General features: G+C 38.3%; 1 protein-coding gene across 1 annotated transcript in view; it reads left to right on the top strand.

Moving 5' to 3' along the window:
* PPM1H (protein phosphatase, Mg2+/Mn2+ dependent 1H) overlaps positions 1-18,865 on the top strand; it is a 1,767,842-nt gene that overhangs the window by 1,548,699 nt on the left and 200,278 nt on the right. Inside the window, exon 7 of the mRNA XM_044088290.1 lies at positions 14,923-14,986. Coding sequence (XP_043944225.1) covers positions 14,923-14,986 — 64 coding nt within the window. The remainder of the gene's footprint in view (positions 1-14,922; positions 14,987-18,865) is intronic.

Raw genomic sequence — 18,865 nt, 5'->3', positions numbered from 1 at the left:
ATCCCCTAAAAAACTCGAACTGTCTCAGAATTTTCCACAACAATTCTAGTTCCATCACGTAGAAAATAAAGTCACCTACAAATAAATCGAACTTGTCTTAAACACTATACTAATTATGTCCTTGAATTTCTGAGTCTGTTAAGTTCTTTGCCAGTGGTTGTAAATAAAATGCAAATAACAAAGGGAAAGAGGACACCCATGCCTGGTTTATCAGAGAGTAACCCTCCCACTTTGTTTTTTTTTTTTTCTCTGATCCCCCATAATATCCTTCTAATTAACCATATTATTACACCAGGAAATGCAAATACTTCCATTGGCAGCTCATAAAATCCTAGCTTACTTTGTCAAATACTTTCTCTGCCTCGAGACCCACCAATAACAGTGGTATTTTTTTGCATTCTGGTTCCCTCCAGATCATCATTGTTCTGTTAATGTTGTCAAATATTTGGTTCCCCTACACAAGACCACACTGGTGCATATGTATCAATGTTGGATTCACTCTTGCCATTCTTTTAGCCATTATAGACATAAACACTGTATTGTGGTTTAAAATTGAAATAGGCCTACATGAAGCCAGATCAGATGAGTATTTACCGTATTTATGTATTACAGCCACCACAGCTTTTTTTCCAGGATGTTGGTACCTCTCTCCTTTTAAAATACTGTTAAATAAAACCTTCCTGATCTTTACTACTTTCTTTCCTCCTAGCTTCCACACTTCCACTGGAATACCATATATTCCTGAAAACTTTACTGCAGATTGGTAATACACCACCATTTTTATCTCATCTCCTCCAGTCTTAACTGTTTTGTTGAGCCTCATGTACCTCGAAAAATTGGCCTGTTTAAGTCTTCCATCAATATTTCCATTTGTGCTTTTTCTTGATTTCCCCACTTCTCTGCTTTATACAAATTTTCATAAAATTTCCCAAATATCTCTCATGCCTCAACTGGCTCTGTGGTTATTTTTCTTGTTATAGGCACCCTAAGTTTGGCAACAACCCTTTCTACTTTCTGTTGCCTAAGTCCTTGTACCAAAATATTTTGTGCTATGAAGTTATCAAAATACAGTTGCTTAACAGCAATCTTTCTAAACTCATGCATGTTATCCAGGTACTCCCTTATTTTGTCTTTAGCACTCTGCAATTGCGCGTCTTCTTCTTCTGTGATTCCCCTTATTTTGTGATACTTAAACTTTTGTCAGCCCCTCTAAATAATTCTTATTATTTTAACCAGATCTAATTTTCTTTTATTTTTACCCTGTTTTTGAACTCCACTTTCATTTTATCCCACTCACTAGCTATAACTTCTGGAGTAGTTTCTATCTTCCCTAATAACTCCTGGATAATTTTCACTACCCATTCATTAAATTCCTTTCTTTTTAACAGGTATGTGGGGAAGCAACACTGTCTTAGTTTTAATTCTTTACCCTGCATTTTTTTTCTAAGTAATTATTGGTGCATGATCTGAAGTAGTTATTGGATGTGTGTCAATGTTTTCAGTTACATTGCACTCAAAGCAGACAATCACGATCAGGGCCATTTGCTTAATTTAGATTTGTATAGTTTCTGTTGCTTACATGTAATAAGTAGAATGTTACTTAGACATGCTTTATGTATTAATTTATATATGGATTTACATTTTTTACACTGGAAAGATAGAATTGTTGCATTTCAAGCTCCTCAAGAAGCATTGAATATCCTTTCAGAGTAAATTATTTTGTTCATATTTCATGCTTCACCTTTAATGAATTCTAAAATTTTGCTCTTTCCATTTGTATTTTATGTCTGTCCTGATGTAGTATATATGACTGTCAAACATCTTCCATCTGCTGAAAAAATCAAGTGGGCTTGGTCTGACACTGAATTTCTAGCTTTGGCTGCTCAGTTAGTTCTCTAGATCTAATTAGCAGCTAAATACTGGAGGCATGTGGGTGACATAGCTTTCAACTTGTTTGCTCAATAATTAGGGACAAAGGAAAAATAGCAAGGGACAAAGGTCCAAAATCGGGAACTTTTTAAAGTATTACTCTTTTTCACTTAGAAAGTTACAAAAACAGCACGTTTTGCATCAACACACATTTTCTGAAGGATAAGAATGATGAAACTAATATCTGGATTTATTGACTGACTGCAGTCATTAGTGATTTACCAGGAAATCATATTTTTTTACAAGAGACAAGGTAAAAATCTGAGGCAAAATCAGGGACATTCTGGAATACCAGGAACAATTGACAGCTGGGGGAGGGCATTGAACAACCAACTGCAACCTCTCCTCTATTAGGTTCTTGGCATTGAGTATTTTCCCCTTGATTCTTAAGGAAAGACTTCCAGAAGTATGGCTAGAATTAGTGCTTTTGATCTCTGAAATACTGTCAGACATTTATTAATAATAATAGTAATAATAATAATAATAATAATAACAATAATGCCCATTTATTAACCAGGTAGGCTAACCAAAAATGTAGTCCCTTTTCAGGAGATACCTGGAAGCAATGTCTAGATACGTAACTTGCTCAAGGTCATACAGTAGACAAATAAGGGCTAACAAAATCAAACTCTGCTGTCCATTCCAACTGCCAGACAAAATTGGATTTATGACAGTTGATGTATCGTATTGCACTTTTATCTTTACATTATATGGTCATTTAATTAGCTCTTAGATTTCCTCTTGATTTAAGATTGCTTTTTTTGTTGTGACACTGCCTCACATTTTGGTTGTAGTTTTTAATTAATTTCAACTGTCTGTTATCTTAATGGCCTGTTTAAACTTTACATCCATACTTAAGCTTTCATTCCAGAAGTCTTTCCTAAAAATAGCACATTTAAAAATTTAGAAGAATTATTTAAAAAATTATGTCAGATAATTATTTAGTTGTTAACAGGGTAAAGGGGCTGATCAAGGACAACTTTCACCTACAATTTTGCACAAGGTGTAAATAACATGGACAATTAGTATATGATCGAATGTTTGTAAATAAACATTTATGCAGTTTAGTACATGTATGATGAGCATACACTTTTGTATCTCATACAGAACCTCAGCAGACTCCATCCTGTCAGACCTGCTGCACATTCACATTAATGAGCCTCTGTTTTTGAATTGCATCCTGTCCTCCTGCTTAGTACTGCTTTACCCATTGTATTCAAAATGGTTTTATGGGCTACAATTGTCACCTGTTCACTGTAGTATCTCACAGATATTATCAAGTGTGTGTGTGTGTGTGTGTGTGTGTGTGTGTGTGTGTGTGTGTGTGTGTGTGTGTGTGTGTGTGTGTGTGTGTATCTGTATCTCTCTCTCTCACTCTCTTTTTGCAGTAAATTTCATCTGGTAAGTAAGTGACAAATATCCATACAACATACCCAAACAATAAATGGCTTTGCTGTGTCAGCCCCACAGTCTATCACTTTGTACAGTTGATAGTATTAGGAATACAGCTAACATCCTGTGTACCCTACATGCATACAGTTGTGGGCTGCTAGTAAAAGGGCTCATGATGTTCATCCACAGCCCCACCCCATCTGTCTCCAGTGTGTATGAAATGCCTCTGCCACATGCAGTCTTTGTGCTATGCTTGAGTCATATATCTTGTGTTACCAGTAGTGCAACAGCAGTACTGTAGCACTGTATGACATGAAGACTACAGTGCTGCATGTCCAGCTTCATATGCATCACTGACATATATGATGTGGAGCTTTATGACTCATTGTACAGCGCTCATGCCTTCCTGTGGTACATATAGGTTCTCTAATGTGCGATGAGCACACCAAACCTCAGCTCTGACCTGAATTGCTGTACTTAGGACAATTAGTTTTCCATGCAGCTCCTTGTATAGTATGCAGAGCCATTTCTAAATCCTGGCTTTTAAAGGACCTTTTGACGGAATGCTTTTTCTTGCTGTGAGTAGGAGGTTTAAATGGTAAAGGTGAAAACCCATATAGGCTGTTTAGAATTAAGTACTGACATTTGCTTCCAAATCTGGAATATGTGTGAATCTTTACAAAGATATGCAGAAAACAACACAAGAATAGTTTAAGTGAGAAATGAATTATTGCCAGATCTATATTTTCTTGGACTGAAAAATGGAAATATCTGGGCATTTCATTAGACATGTAAAATTCATAACTCTTTTCTTCTACTAATATGGAATTGTTTGCTCTTAACCACGATTTTACGGTTTCCTTGACAAGCTCAGTTACATCTCCAAGGAATGGATTTGTCTGGGCATTCTAGTAGCTTGTTTTAAAAGGAAGACTGATTCTGTTTGGGTTTGAAATCTCTCTTTATTCCATGGAGTACTGACTAGAGCTTCTGCTGCCCTTTTCTTACCTTTAGTCTCTTTTTCTGTACTAAATTTCTCTCTAACCTCAATAGAGTGTAGCAAACTAGAGCTGCTGCTGCTGGTGTCCTTTTTTAATTTCTGTTTGCCCAGGACTTTTATTTGGACTTTAGAAAATTCTAATTTACTAAGAAAGTTAAATCAATGATTTATAGGTCACAGAACTGTTGGACTTTATTTTCATCTTGAGGCTTATCATCATTTACATTATGTATTTGCAAATAAAAGCAGATGTAGTTTTAATTTTTTTTTGCCGTCTGTTTATCTGAAAGAAACATTTCCTTTTTACTATGCAACTTCAGTATTCTTTTTCAGGTGTTATAAGATATTTTAAAAAGTAAAGAGTTTTCAGTTTTTCATCCATAAAAGCATGTGACTGATATCTTCTGTTAATGATGGGTATTCTCACAGTATTTGGTGTAAGTGGTGGTATCCACCGTTTTTGAAGGGAGATGTTTTGGTTATCACTTGACACTGAGGTTTTGGTAGCAGAATAGTTACCTATTTTTGAAGTATACCATGAATACAAGGAAGGAGTACAGTTGTTAAAGAGGCATCAGTAACTTCTCTTGAGAAGCATTGCAAATGTCTGTGTATGAAAGATTGGTAAGTCTCAGTTATTTTCATAAGTTTACACTGGAAGGGACTGGCTCATTCTGAAGTGAGTGGAATCTTAAGGAGGTAGTGATTATACTCCTGTGTTTCGTCCCCATGCTGGGCAAGTAGTCAAGGAGCCTGAATCATCACCACTGACAATGGAGTAGGATGTGCACTTGGAATACAAATGGATACACTCAGTATTATCAGATGTAGACCTCTCTGAATCAAGCACAATTTCCCTTAAGAGCATACAGGGAACACACTTGGCACGGGGTCTGGATTTCTCTATATCTGTCTCCCTCCAAGTCCCCAATAAGACTTCCCATTGCTACAGCTGTAGGGTTAGGTCCTCAACCGAGTGTCCATGACAAGTCCTCCAGCACCCTGTCTGTAAACCCAGTGCTTCTTGTCCCTGCTCCAAGCAGCTGACACACACACACACACACACACATAGAGATTTGATTCTTCACACATACACACCTGGGAAAGGCTGGCACAGCTTTACCTGCCATGCCCCCTTCTGCCCAGAGTCTAAGGCAGTTATCACCGCCACCATACACTCCATAATCAACTACTCTAAGGCCCTTAACAAAGGGTGTCCAATTATACTGTGTAGTATTAATACTAATGGAAATGGTAATAGCTGTGCAAGAAGGCTCAGTCTTCTGGAGAGGCCCACACAGTGTCACCAAATAAATATAAGCACTCTCGAAGGTTAAATACTTTCTACAAGGACCAGCCATAATAAAATTTCTAAATATGTTTAATAATAAATAATAAAAGCATGAAAATACTGAATATATATTCACAGTAAACCACAGAGTTCAAATCACAGGAGATATTGAAAACAAAATGTATGGACAGGTTCAGACAAATAAAGAAAAACAATATCTAAGCTAAGCTTCACTATATTTTCCTGACTAAATCTAAAGAAATTATTGTTCCCCTAATAACTCACTTGGACAAGATGAGATGAAATATGTGAGCAGTCTTTCTGGTCAGGCCCTCAAACAGAATACTCTCTATTGAGAGATCACTCCCTGTAAAATATAATAACCAATATGTCTTGCAGAATGACCTCATCTGGTCACCTGACTCAAGGTTCTCACACTATTCCCCTTTGAAGCTGAGACAGGAATTTAACATAGATGGGTACAGTCCACATCTAAATGTTTATGGCAGTGCCCTGGTCCTATTCAGCACTGTGGGCTGACGTTTTAATGGTTGAAACAGCTCATTTACATTCCCCTTATTTTCTTAAAATAAGCCAGCTGGTTAACCTTTTACTGTCCCAGTATCTTCTATTAAAACATACACATTTAATTCAGCTACAGTAATACATGTACATTTCTTTTCATTCCAGCAGAGTGCACTGTTGATACATTTTAACACAGGCAAATCTCACAAATACATTTTCAGCACGAGCATCTGTACAAATCAGTTTGATATACAAATGACATATAATTATTTACAAAATTCCAGCTAGCTGTGCTGGCACATAGGTTCATAGGTTGGTACTAGGCTATCAGCCCTAGGGCCTATACAAGCCTAGCCATAACAATTCCCTGGCTATTTCTTCCCACACTATTTACTACCCTGGACCCCTGTCTAGCAGGGCGACTGACGTGATCCCCGGGGTGAATTTCCTTTCTCCCATCCAATCGTCAAGGTTCCTTTTTGAAGAGGACCAAAGAGGCACTCTGCTTGACATGTATGGGTAATCTATTCCAGAGTCTGGGGAGTCTCTGGGTCAGGAACCTATCCCTCCAGCATGTTTTGTTTATTGTGATGACAAGGTTTAGATCCCTGGAGCGTGTGGCTCTGAGGGATTGGGATTTCTTTAAGTGTAGCATGTCCAACAGCTCTGGGTTTGACATGGCCTTGTATGTTAAGCAAAGATCGCCTCTGAGTAGACGATATGCGACAGAGTATAGCTGGAGTTTTTAAGGCGGTCAGCATAGGGCATCTGCTTTAGGCCTGTGATTCTTTTAGTGAGGTATTTCTGTGGCCTTTCCAGTTGTTGCAGATGTCTTGAGAGGTACATACCAAATGGGGCATTGTATTCTATAATGGGTCTAATGAGGGATGAGTACAGTGGGACAATGACCTTCTTTTTTCTGGATGAAAAGCCCTTAGTGATGAGGTGTGCCACATAGAAGGATTTCCTGACTGTTGTGGCGATGTGGTTATCGAAGGTGAGACCACTGTCCACCTGTGTCCCTAAGTCTTTTATCAAACTTTCGGTGTTTAGTGTACTGCCACCTATATGGTAATTCACGGATACATGTTTTTTCCCAAAGGGGATAACTATACATTTCTTGGCATTGAGCTTGAGCCCATGGCTCTGGCACCAAACATCTGTTTCTGTAAGGCCCTTTTGTAGAGTATCCACATCATTTGGGGATTCAATAATGGCTCCCAGTTTGCAGTCATCTGCAAACTTTGTTATCCAGAGTCCCTTAGTGTTGGCCTGTACTTCAGAGAAGTAGATGCCAAACAAGAGCGGTCCCAGGACTGAACCCTGAGGTACTCCACTTGTCACTTGTCTGGAGCTGGATTTGGAGTCTGCTACTTTTACAGTGTGGGTTCTATCAGTAAGCCAGTTAACAACCCATTGGGTGACGTAGGGATTAATGCCCAGCTTAGTAAGTTTATCTATGATTCCAGAGTGGGGGATGGTGTCAAAGGCCTTGAAAAGGTCTAGATAGGCTGTGTGGACCACCTTACCCTTGTCCATGGCTCTGGAGACTGATTCAAAGAAGTCAGTCAAGTTCAGGAGACAGGATCGGCCCTTCACGAACCCAAACTGGGTGGGGTCCAGTGTTTGAAGGTTGCCAATGTCTTTGTTTATAAGTTCCATGATAATACGCTCCATGGCCTTGCAGATAAGGCTTGTCAGACTGATGGGACGGTAGTTTCCGGGATCCAAGGTGGATCCCCCCTTGTGGAGTGGGATAACTGTAGCTGTGCGCCACTCAGTGGGCACGAAACCTGAGGTGAGGCTATGATTAAACATGACACTTACGTGAGGTGCCAGTTCATATTGTAGTTCATGTAGTACACAGCCCGGGATGTCATCTGGTCCCATGGATGCTGTATTCTTAGCTTTGGCGAGTGCGTTTTTTACCTGTGTGGCCGTTATTACCGGAATTTGGCAATCCTCCGGTATTGAGATGGGCCATTTAGGGGGTGAGAGGGGGGTGAAGTTGGCAGTGAATCGATCTGCCAGGATATTGGCAATATCCTTGGGATCAGTATATTTAATGTCATTCTGTTTTAGCTCAGAGCAGATCTGAGCATTGCCATTTAGATTCTTGACATAGTTATAGAATGCCTTGTTGTTGTCTTTGGAATCTTTGGCAATTTTATTTTCGTAACTAGCTTTGGAGGATTTTATGAGGGATCTCAGTTTCTTACTGAGGCTGGTAAGGAAGTTTTTTGCATCCTGGGATTTTCCTCTTTTCTGCAACAGTTTCTTCCTTTTGTTGTAAAGTTTGTTTATGGCAGGGGACCACCAGATTGGCTTCTTTTTTTTGGATGAGAGCATCTTGGTTCTATTTGGGATGGCACGATTTATGCCATGTCATACATCCACTGCCTACTTCGCTTGGCATGGCTGGCAGTACCTCCTGTCATTGCATCCTGTTCTATAGCTGACAGTGCAACGTTTATTTGGGTGTGAAAGGTTTTGGCCAATAGACCAAGGCAGTGGCACATTTGTTATGGGCTTATAAGGTCAGTCACCCTCTTGCATATGTATTTAGTGTCAATGGTGCAGATTTAGGCTGCGTAATTCCTTTACCTCACATTAGTGACAGTAGAGGAATTCAATTCATCCATCAATTAAATTGATAATTGGGATGCCATAGTATGTCTTGTAAAGAGCATCATAATACCTTGGCTAGAGAAATAATGTAGAAGAGAAGAAGGAAAAAAAACGATGCAGAAAGATGTAAAGGGTTATAATAGTACAGGATAAGTAAAGGAAGAGGGGAATACTACTTTACACCAGTGTCACTGGAAAAGTGCTCGTTTCTTATTTACATATGTCTGTTGTTTCTCTCATGTGCTGATATCCTTTCCTTGACACACAGCATTCCCATAGTGCATGCTTTGGTACAGTAGATTTTAACCTCTTACTACTCCCTGCCCCTGTCTTTGTGTACCACTTACTGAAACTGGACATACTAAAGTTTAGTTTCCCATTTGTGTTACAGCATCATCTTGCTCATACTAACACTGAAAGTCAAATTTATCATTGTTTTGCAGCACTCCTTTAGCAGCTACAGCCCCTATCATATACACAATGACCTAAAATCAGAGAAAGCTGGTTTTGTTCTGTAGCCCAACCCTAGCTGCATCATCTCTTCTGGTTAACAAATGTCAGTACTGAATGAAAAATATTAATTTTGTTTCCCAGAATAAGGGACTAGAGTAATAGAATACCTATTCAATTACAGAATGTGTTTATTGCCTACAGATCATGCTTACAAAGCTTTATTTACTTAGTGTGTGGATTTCCCTTCTTCGTATGAAACGTGTTGATGAAATTAATTGAAACTATATCACCGTCAAACACCATAACTGTAAGGCGTTTCCTTACTGGTCAGCAGTAGTCTCACTAAAATCATTGGAGATTTCACATGGAAGCTAATAATTGCTTTGATTAATTACTTTGGCAAGCAAGTGGGGGACTAAGAATCCCTTATGGAAATGTTAGAATTATGTTAGATGATTTAAAAGATGCATTTTATCTATCCCTCTATTTTTCTTCAGAATTACCTGTTTCCTTTACTCTTTGCCTGTCTGTTCCTGCAGGGAGGCCTACAGGATATCTGCTGTAGCAGTCTTGCATACAAAGCTGCAGGTATTTAATTAGTTACTCCAAATTGTCCATATATGGAATGGATGTAAAAAGTTTACACACCCCTGTTAAAATGCCAGGTTTTGTGGTATAAAAAAACTCTAATGTGACCTATAACCTGTACAATTCAATTGAAAAACAAACAAATCCTCCAGTGTTGCTGTAGGTCTCTTGAGAGCCTCCCTGACCAGTTTTTGTCTTGTCTTTTTGTCAATTTTGGAGGGACGTCCAGTTCTTTGCAACATCACCGTTGTCCCATATTTTCTCCACTTTTTGATGACTGTCTTCACTGTGTTCCACGGTATATCTAATACTGTGGAAATTTTTTTGTACCCCTCTCTTGACTGATACCTTTCAACAATAAGATCCCTTTGATGCTTTGTAAGCTCTCGGCGAACCATGGCTTTTGCTGTAGCAGGCAACTGAGTAAATGTCAGGAAAATCCTACTAGGACAGCTGAACTTTATTTGGGGTTAATCAGAGTCTCTTTAAATGATGGCAGGTGTGTACCCGAGAAGACTGAATACTATAATTAAATCAAAAGGTGCTTCAACAAAGTATGAGTTTAAGGGTGTACATACTTATGCAACCCGCTTATTGCATGTTTTTTTATTTTTTATATTTTTTCCCCTAACAGACTTGTTTGTTTTTTTGAAATGATTTGTTGTAGTCTCATTGTTTTTTATATATCACAAAAACCTGGCATTTTAACAGGGGTGTATATACTTTTTATATCCACTGCATATCATTTGGTGGTCTTTTTGCTTGTGCATACAGGAGTGCACATACACATGCTCTACATTTAATATTTTAATAATGAAAAAAATATTTAATTTACAGCAGAAAAAAGATGATAATGGTGAAGCAACATGCAACTTTATGGCCTTGATTGATAAACAATAAACTAAAATATTCCTCTTGTATATATTTGTTTTCCATGACTATATATTCACTATCCATTTGCATTGTTTTTATGTTGTGTCCATATCTACCACTATCATCACAAAACTTTTATAGTCTAATACAACACAAAAGTTGCTCTGCAGCCCAATACTCAAAGATTCATAGGTAAGTTCTAGGATAGCTGCCCTTGTGAGCCATTTTAAGCCTAGACATACCTCTCAACTGTCCAGATTATTGCAGAATGTCCAGATTTCTTTGCCTCAAAAATTCAGTCTCTTCCTTATAAAATGTTTGGTTTTCTGGCAAATTACTGTCATTCAGAACATTCCTAACCACCTGGTGGTTCCTACCAAAGGTGGTAATGAACCTGATAGTGTTATCCTTTGGGTTGTGTGTGCGGTCCTTGTATTCCAGCAAGGTTTTCCTGTCTTGTTTATCTGTCCATGCACTGGCGGATGCAATATCAAAGATGCAGTATCCCCTGTCCAAGAATCTGTTTTTCAGATCTACTTTGGCATTCTCATAATCAATGTTTGAAGAACTGATCCGTTTAATTCTCAAATATTGAGATTTTGGGATATTGCGGATGGTGTGGCGCGGATGCATACTAGATGCATGAAGTAATGAATTGAATTGTGGATATTTCCGATGAATCTTAGTGCTTAGGGTATGGTCCTCATTCCGATACACAGTAACATCCAAAAAATCAATTTGATCAGTATGAGAAGTGATAGAGAACTCGATACCCCATATATTGCTGTTAAGATATTCCACAAATTCTATAAGATATGTTGAATCTGCACGCCACACCATCCAACAATCATCAAGATATCTCCGCCAGATATCGATTTCCACCAAATAAATGTTATGCAGGGGATTATAGATAAGGCATTTCTCAAGGTAGGCCATGAAAAGATCTGCATATATGGGGGCAAAAGAGGCCCCCATGGCTGTACCTTGCAGTTGCCAGTAGCACTCCCCTTGAAAATAAAAAACATTTTTGCTAAGCACATGCTCTGACATACAGATAAGCAATGTGTTGAATCCCGGTGGATACAGTTCAGCCTTGTTCAACCAATGTTGCAGTGCCTGCAACCCTGCCCAGTGTGGTATGCTTGTGTACAAGGACTTAACATCAAGTGTGCACATCAACCATTCAGGCTCAAGTTGTGTGTCTTCAATAATTTTCAAAAATTCTATTGTATCCTGTATTCTTGCCCTTACATGTCCCAGGAGTGGTTTACGATATCGGGTTAAGAATACCGATAATGGTTCTGTGAGCGAACCATTACCCGATACAATAGGCCTACTTGGAGGATGAGTAATGGATTTGTGTATCTTTGGGAGTAGATACAGAATTTGCTTAGATGGATCCTTAACTTTAAGGTGTTGTACTGTTTTAATGGGAATAATACCTTCTTCCACTGATGAGTCAAGAAATGCATCAATCTCCTTTTTAAATCGATGTGTAGGATCGATACACATGTACATGTAACATTTGGAGTCAGATAGTTGTCTGAGTCCCTCTTGGACATAATAATCCATATTTAGAATAACTACAGCTCCTCCCTTATCAGCTGGGAGTATAGCAATGTTGTGATTTTGCCTAAGTTCAGTAAGTGCCCTCTTCTCAGATGAGTTGATATTGTCTTGTGAAATGTGACATTCCAAATGGGGGAATCGTAAATCCTTAAGTAGTGCCTGTTGAAAGATGGCAACATTTTTATTCATGAGTGGTTGAAAAGTAGATTTATGAAATGTAAATCCAGCAGATCTTTGAATCTTTGATATATCCTGTTCTGAAAAAAAATATTTTGAGGTTAAGTCGTCGACAATAATCCAACACATCCAATGCAATTTGGTATTGATCAGAGAAAAAACTAGGTACAAAGCCCAATCCTTTATTAAGTATTTTGTATTGGTCATCAGTCAGTACAGAATCTGATAAATTTAGAACGTTATCAAACTTCGTTGTTACTGTTTCAGTAAGGACTGAATCAGACCTGTCATTGATTCTGTTCCTATTTCGATTGGCATGTTTCCTCCCCCCTCTATATTTCCTGCCTCTCCTAAAGGGATAATGGTATTCATTTTTTTCTTTAGTGGTGAGTTAACCAATGTTCCACCCTCACTGTCGGTATATAAGGACTCCTCCCCTGATGTACTGGTATAAGATTTGTCCCTATGTTTAAGTATGGATCTTGGTCTCTTTCTGGTCATGCCCCTGGTCGTTCCTTGGACTGAGTCCTGAAATCTCACAGTCCTCTGTATTTGAAATGGGTGTCCCTTATTGTAGTCCATAACATCCCTGTTGAATTTTTTAACTTTCCTGTCCCTTATCATTTTGTCATATGTGGTTAGTTCTTTGGACAACCTATCAACTGAGTCATGATAATTGGTGCTGGACTGGAATTTTTTGCACTCAGTACTCAAATCCTTGACTTCGGATACACATAAGTCAATGATTCTTTCATAATAAGAGGCTAAGATTTTGACAAAAATCATAGAGCCATTTTGCAGTGCCTGTTCCCATTCATCAGTCAGCCTCTGTTCAGATCTTCTGACTATTGGTCGTAACTTTATACGAAGGCCTCTGGGGGCCATATTTTTATGCAAATAGGCCTTAAAAAACCTGCATATATCACCCTGGCTGCAACACAGAGCATTGATTTCTAGGCAACCTTTTCTGTTATATATTTTTTTGAAGTCTCCCAGGATTCATCAGCATAGCATATTTGGCAACCCTCCCCTCTATGAATGACCAAAGCACTGTCACATACACAGTCTAACACTCCCTTGCCAGCTTCTCCTGCATCCAGGTTATTAGTCAGTCCCTTATTACCGTAACCATACTCAGGGCTTTATCACTGTGCATCATGAAGCCAGCAGTAATGTGAAAGTATTGATATTAGTATTATGAGAGTGAGTTTGGTTATTATGGAGTTTGTATTTTTGCATATTAGGTAAGAATAATTTATCCAGCAAACAGAATTTGAGTATTCTTATACAAGTAAGGAGATTTGCAGATTAATTAGATTATATTATTATGAATGGTGACAGGGATAATAAAGTGGTGGGATGACCCTCAGATTTTTGCACACACAATTGTGTACTTTTATACCTCTGTTGTTGATTGATAAGTGTCATGGTATCTGTATGTCCACCCTAATTGCCCCAGCTCAAGCAGATAAAACCTTTGTTTGACATCTTATTGAAAGGACTGCTCCTGAAGAGTTCATCAGACATACAGAAACTAGACAAGGCACCTAACTGGGGCATTACATATACACACACACACACACACACACACACACACACACACACACACACACACACACACACACACACACACATGCACCACATACACACATGCACAGTCCTGGTACTGGCATAGCAGTTTCTGCACTGGAATAAGGAATCAAATGTCTTTGTTAGAACCCACTGTGTTCTGATCAGTCCCGTGTCAAATGTGTAGTGCCATTTGACTGTGACTTTGTTATATATATAGCTATATAATGGCGAAAACTATGTATTAAACATATATATTTTTTAAAGAATTAAAACAGTAATGCAATAGACATGGTCATAGAAGAAAGTGGAAAAAAGCCAACCTGTTTCTGTGTATAATGCTGTTCAAATATTTCATTCCATTAAAAAAAAAAAAACATGGAAACTACTAAACTAAAAATAAATGAGCCTCATCAAGGCAAGAACATATACATATCTAAAGCAGGCTTGGCAGGTCTAATACTTAGTCAGATGTATAGCTGATTACATAACAAACACACTAGCATGGCGAATGTAAGCTTGTGTTGTGAAAACTGTGTCTTGCTGTCCAAGTATACAGAATTCAGGGAACCATGAAAGAAAATACACCAGAATGAGAGAATGCACCTGCTTTCAGTTTAAATGTTGCACTCTACAACAAAATGTGAAGTCTTTTATTAGTGTGAAGTAAAAAAATGTCATCAGTATGCAAATAGGCTTGTATGATTTTATTTCCCTTAGCTTTCCATACTGGTAAATTATAAAATACATGTTTTAAACCCTTTTAAGGAGATGCTGATTTCCCTTGAGAGCATAGCATGACAGTTGATAGAACAGCCATTTTAACTTCTACCCTAGTACATTGGTATACTGACAGACTGCCAACTTGGCTCTTTTTTTCTCCCTGCGTACATGCTCTGAGTAAAAATGTCCTTTTTGTGTCTTATAGGATGTACAAGACCATAGAGGAAGAAGACCTGAAGTTCCCTTTGATATATGGAGAAGGCAAGAAGGTGGGTGATTGTCAACTAGAGCATAAGGGGGGAGGTGTATTTTTCCGTACTGAATGATTGCAGCCAACCACTCAGCCTGGCTTCTATTTTATCACACTGTCGGCTTTAGGGAATACAGTGCCTAACATAATATCTGTCTTCAGTATGCATCTGCCTGGCTGTTAAAAAAGACAGGCAAGGAAGTATGGCTGAAGGCTATTACTTGTTATATTGCTTCAGGCATCAAAGAAATATTTAAAGGTTTACTTGCTACATTTAATCCCTGTTTAGCAAAATATTAGATCATAGTAATCTAAATGCATGTCTAATTTCTGTTAAAACTAAAAAAAAAAAAATATCACAAGTAATTAACTTTAATATTGTATTTTTCTGGGGCTGGGATGCTGAGGGTTTTCTAGCATTTATATTACTTCCACATTTTATGTGCTTCTGTCCCAGTGTAAAGTGTTGAAGTACAATTATATATCACTTTTGGGAGCAATATTTAAATGCTTCTTTTCTCTGAAGCATACTGTTTTAAGAACCTCTGAAAGGCTTTAATACATTGCGGCCGGATCCTCTTTGGAACCCTGTACCCATTTTTTTTTGTTAATTAGTACATGTGTATTGTTTCGTGTCTTGTTTTATTAAACACAAATCCACTTTGACTGACTTCTGGCTTGTATACTGCAGTCACCCCACTAGAATGACATGTAGTTTGAATTTCTACATATATCATTAAGCTAGAATGATCACCTCAGTAAACAGTGTAACCATTCCTTTGTCTGCTCTTTGGCTTGAATAGCATCACTTTTCAGGATTACATATTCATGTTTTTTTGTAAGAGGAAATGCCTGTATAGTGTTTGTGTGTGTAGAAAACACACATTGAACACTGTAGCATTAACTACCTTTACTGAGCACTTACGTTTTGGATGTTTTCTTAAATTAATCTGTCATGATTTATTTTTCATGTGTACATTGCTTTTTCGGTTATCAGCAACAACACAAAACATAACAGCATATAAAATAGTCCACTTTCAACTTGTTTTACTGTGTGTGTGCGTGTGTGTGTGTGTGTGTGTGTGTGTGTGTGAGAGAGAGAAAGAGAGAGAGTGAACATATGTTTATTTTCATGACTTTGAGGATATATTTCCTTCCTGGTTTTCTTCATGTTAGCAAGCCAGTAATTTAGCAGGTGTTCCTCTGACTAGTCCTGCCAGCTGCCTCAGTGTGAAACCTGGATTAGCTACAAAAGCCAAACATGAGTAAAGTAGAAAAAGACAAACAATATTTTTTTGTCTGCATGCTAGGTTACTATGTGTGCTTGCATACAGGGTTAGTAAACTGTTAAAGAGTAAATTAACACAATGATTTTAGTTGAGAGTTGTCATGCGTACGGTTACATTATAGCAGTAATCTCTGAATTTCATAAGAACTGTCAAAGAAAAATCTGTAAAACAAAATATGCTTATTTATGGACCCATTAAGAAACAGCTGCCCTAAACAGAATCCTCCTGCACATTACATTGGAAATGGCTTGCACTAGAAGGTCAGTTTAAAGAAAAATGAGTGAGAAGCTGATCACATCTACTGGAGTAGGAAGAAAACCTGTGGCCTGAGGCAGTGTTGAGAATCATCTTTATTCCATAATTCATTAGTCTGTGGAAATGGCTGTTTTGTTGGCTATTTTTATATCTTTACATCTGATCATTAAAACTATCATTGTTTAAGTAACTGTTTGTGTACTTTTTAATATTTAAACGTTGTCCTGTAAAATGGGCATACCATGCTACATTTGTTACATTTCAATTGATCACTGCTGAAATGTTCACAAACAGTACAAATAAAGGAGACTGCTAGACCTTTAATTAATGACTGAGTAGCGATGTTATTATTTAGAATTCTCATGAAAGAGTCACCTTTATTAGGTTGCAGAAACTCTCACCACTGGTACTCTTCTGCCTTGCAGTTTACTGAGTTCAGACTCAACATCCGTTTGGTAAAACCCTTACACTCTTAGACCAGTCTAGGGTGAAACAGATTGTCCCTTGAGTAGCAGAACCATTGTCTCCCTTGAAGATGTGAATGTAGATCTTTAGGGTTCCTGGTTTATGGTGAGGTCATTGAGAGGAACACAAAGAGACATATAATCCTTTTATATTACCTTGACATTGTCATGGCAGTGAGTGATTCTAAAGCTATAAACATACAAATGTATGGTTAACGTTCTGCCTGTGCTGGACTGTGCAGCTCTGAAAAAAACAAATACTTAAGTTGAAGAGCACATTTTTGAAGATGACCAAAAAAATGAGCACAGCATGCACCAGCCTGGCATATCCTACAGTACTGCAGCAGGAGTGTTTTTTTTTTAATGTCACGACCTTTGTAGCAGACTGCTCCCCAGCCAAGCCATGTTTGAGTGGTGGGTTCTGATGCTGAAAATGCAGCCAGTGTTGGTTTACCCATCCCATATAGAGTCAGCAATGGATGTTCCACCTCCAGAGAACTACCTTTCAGATGAATGGTTGGTAGTCAGGGGGAGGGGGCCTGATGAATGTGGTCTACAAAGGAGTGGATGCACTGTAGCCTGGGGGGGGTACAGGATTCTGGTAGCAGTTTCACACATTTGCCCTGGCATTGCTGGCTTTTAGACCATCTACCATTCAATAAGGGCATATGATAGTTGTGGCCATAGTTTGTCCAGTAGTCACCACATGTATTGCTGCACTGGGACCTTCTTTTGTGTACCTTGATGGCTATATCATGACTGCCATCCTAGATAGGGTCCTTTTGGGGGTTACGCTGGACTTATAAGAAAGGGATTGAGGAGAGGGCTCATCAGCAGACTAATGGTCAGAATGCTGCCAGGAGAGCAGCATTTTGAGATGAATACACAATAGTTTGAGATGTTGTAGAGAAAATTTGTGGGAAAATGGGATAAATATAATATAAAAAGGCTCTACACCCTAAAACATTAATTTTTGATGCAGTTGTATTTCTTGAAAGAGTCAAGGTAGGTTTGCCTTGTAATACAGACGTATTCAGAGGGCTCAGGGTGATCCCTGTATATGATAAGCATCATAGTTATTTAATGAAGAAAAAATACTATTGTATCTCTTCTTCCTAAAAAAAACAAAAATGTGTAATTATTACTATTATACTGTTTTCTCAGATGGTCTGAGCATAGCAGTGGGTCACAAGATGCATGAGCTACTGTCTTTCTTTTTTTCCTCCTTCTTTTAGTGTACCAATATTAAAAATACTATGTTGCAGTAATGAAAGTGTTCTGGCTTGGTTTAGATGCAGTGGGCAGTATTTTATTGTGGCTGTGTGGGCATGATACCCATGATGTATAACAGTTGCTCTATCCAAGCCCACCGTTTATACCCAGATTTTGGGCAAACTTTATTTTTTTATTTATTTTTTTTTAAATGCATCTGCACCAATTTTTTTGCTTTTGGCAGCTGGATCCTTTATTCCGCTGTATTTAAAGATGTCCTTCTATTCATCTGTTGCAGTATTCTTAACATGTGGGAGTTCCCTTCTGTAGACAACCCATCATTGGCCAGTATACAAAAGACTTCAATACTGTGGGGTGCATGGTGTGTCACACATATGTTGCAATTGAACTTCGGCTATAAAAGTGATGTACGCGCACATCATCCTCAGAATTTCTCTGCCACCAGATCCGAATGCCAGATTCCAGTGTATGGCCTGAGTCCAAGTTGTCTGCAATTCTTCAAAATTCAGATAAGTGCCCTGTTGGGGAATTTTTTTACTTTTGCTACTGTCTTTGGTTAGGATTCATGTCATCCAAGAGAGGCAAGTGCCAATATGGACGACAAATTCCACACAAGGATAGCCACTTCCAGTGCCTGAACTGCTTAGGCCCAAATCA

The sequence above is a fragment of the Protopterus annectens genome, chromosome 11.part0, assembly GCF_019279795.1.
Source record: "Protopterus annectens isolate FY-2018-M chromosome 11.part0, PAN1.0, whole genome shotgun sequence".
Lineage (NCBI taxonomy): Eukaryota > Metazoa > Chordata > Ceratodontiformes > Protopteridae > Protopterus > Protopterus annectens.
The sequence above is the reverse complement of the archived record's forward strand: the minus strand, read 5'-3'. Positions and strand labels throughout refer to the sequence as shown.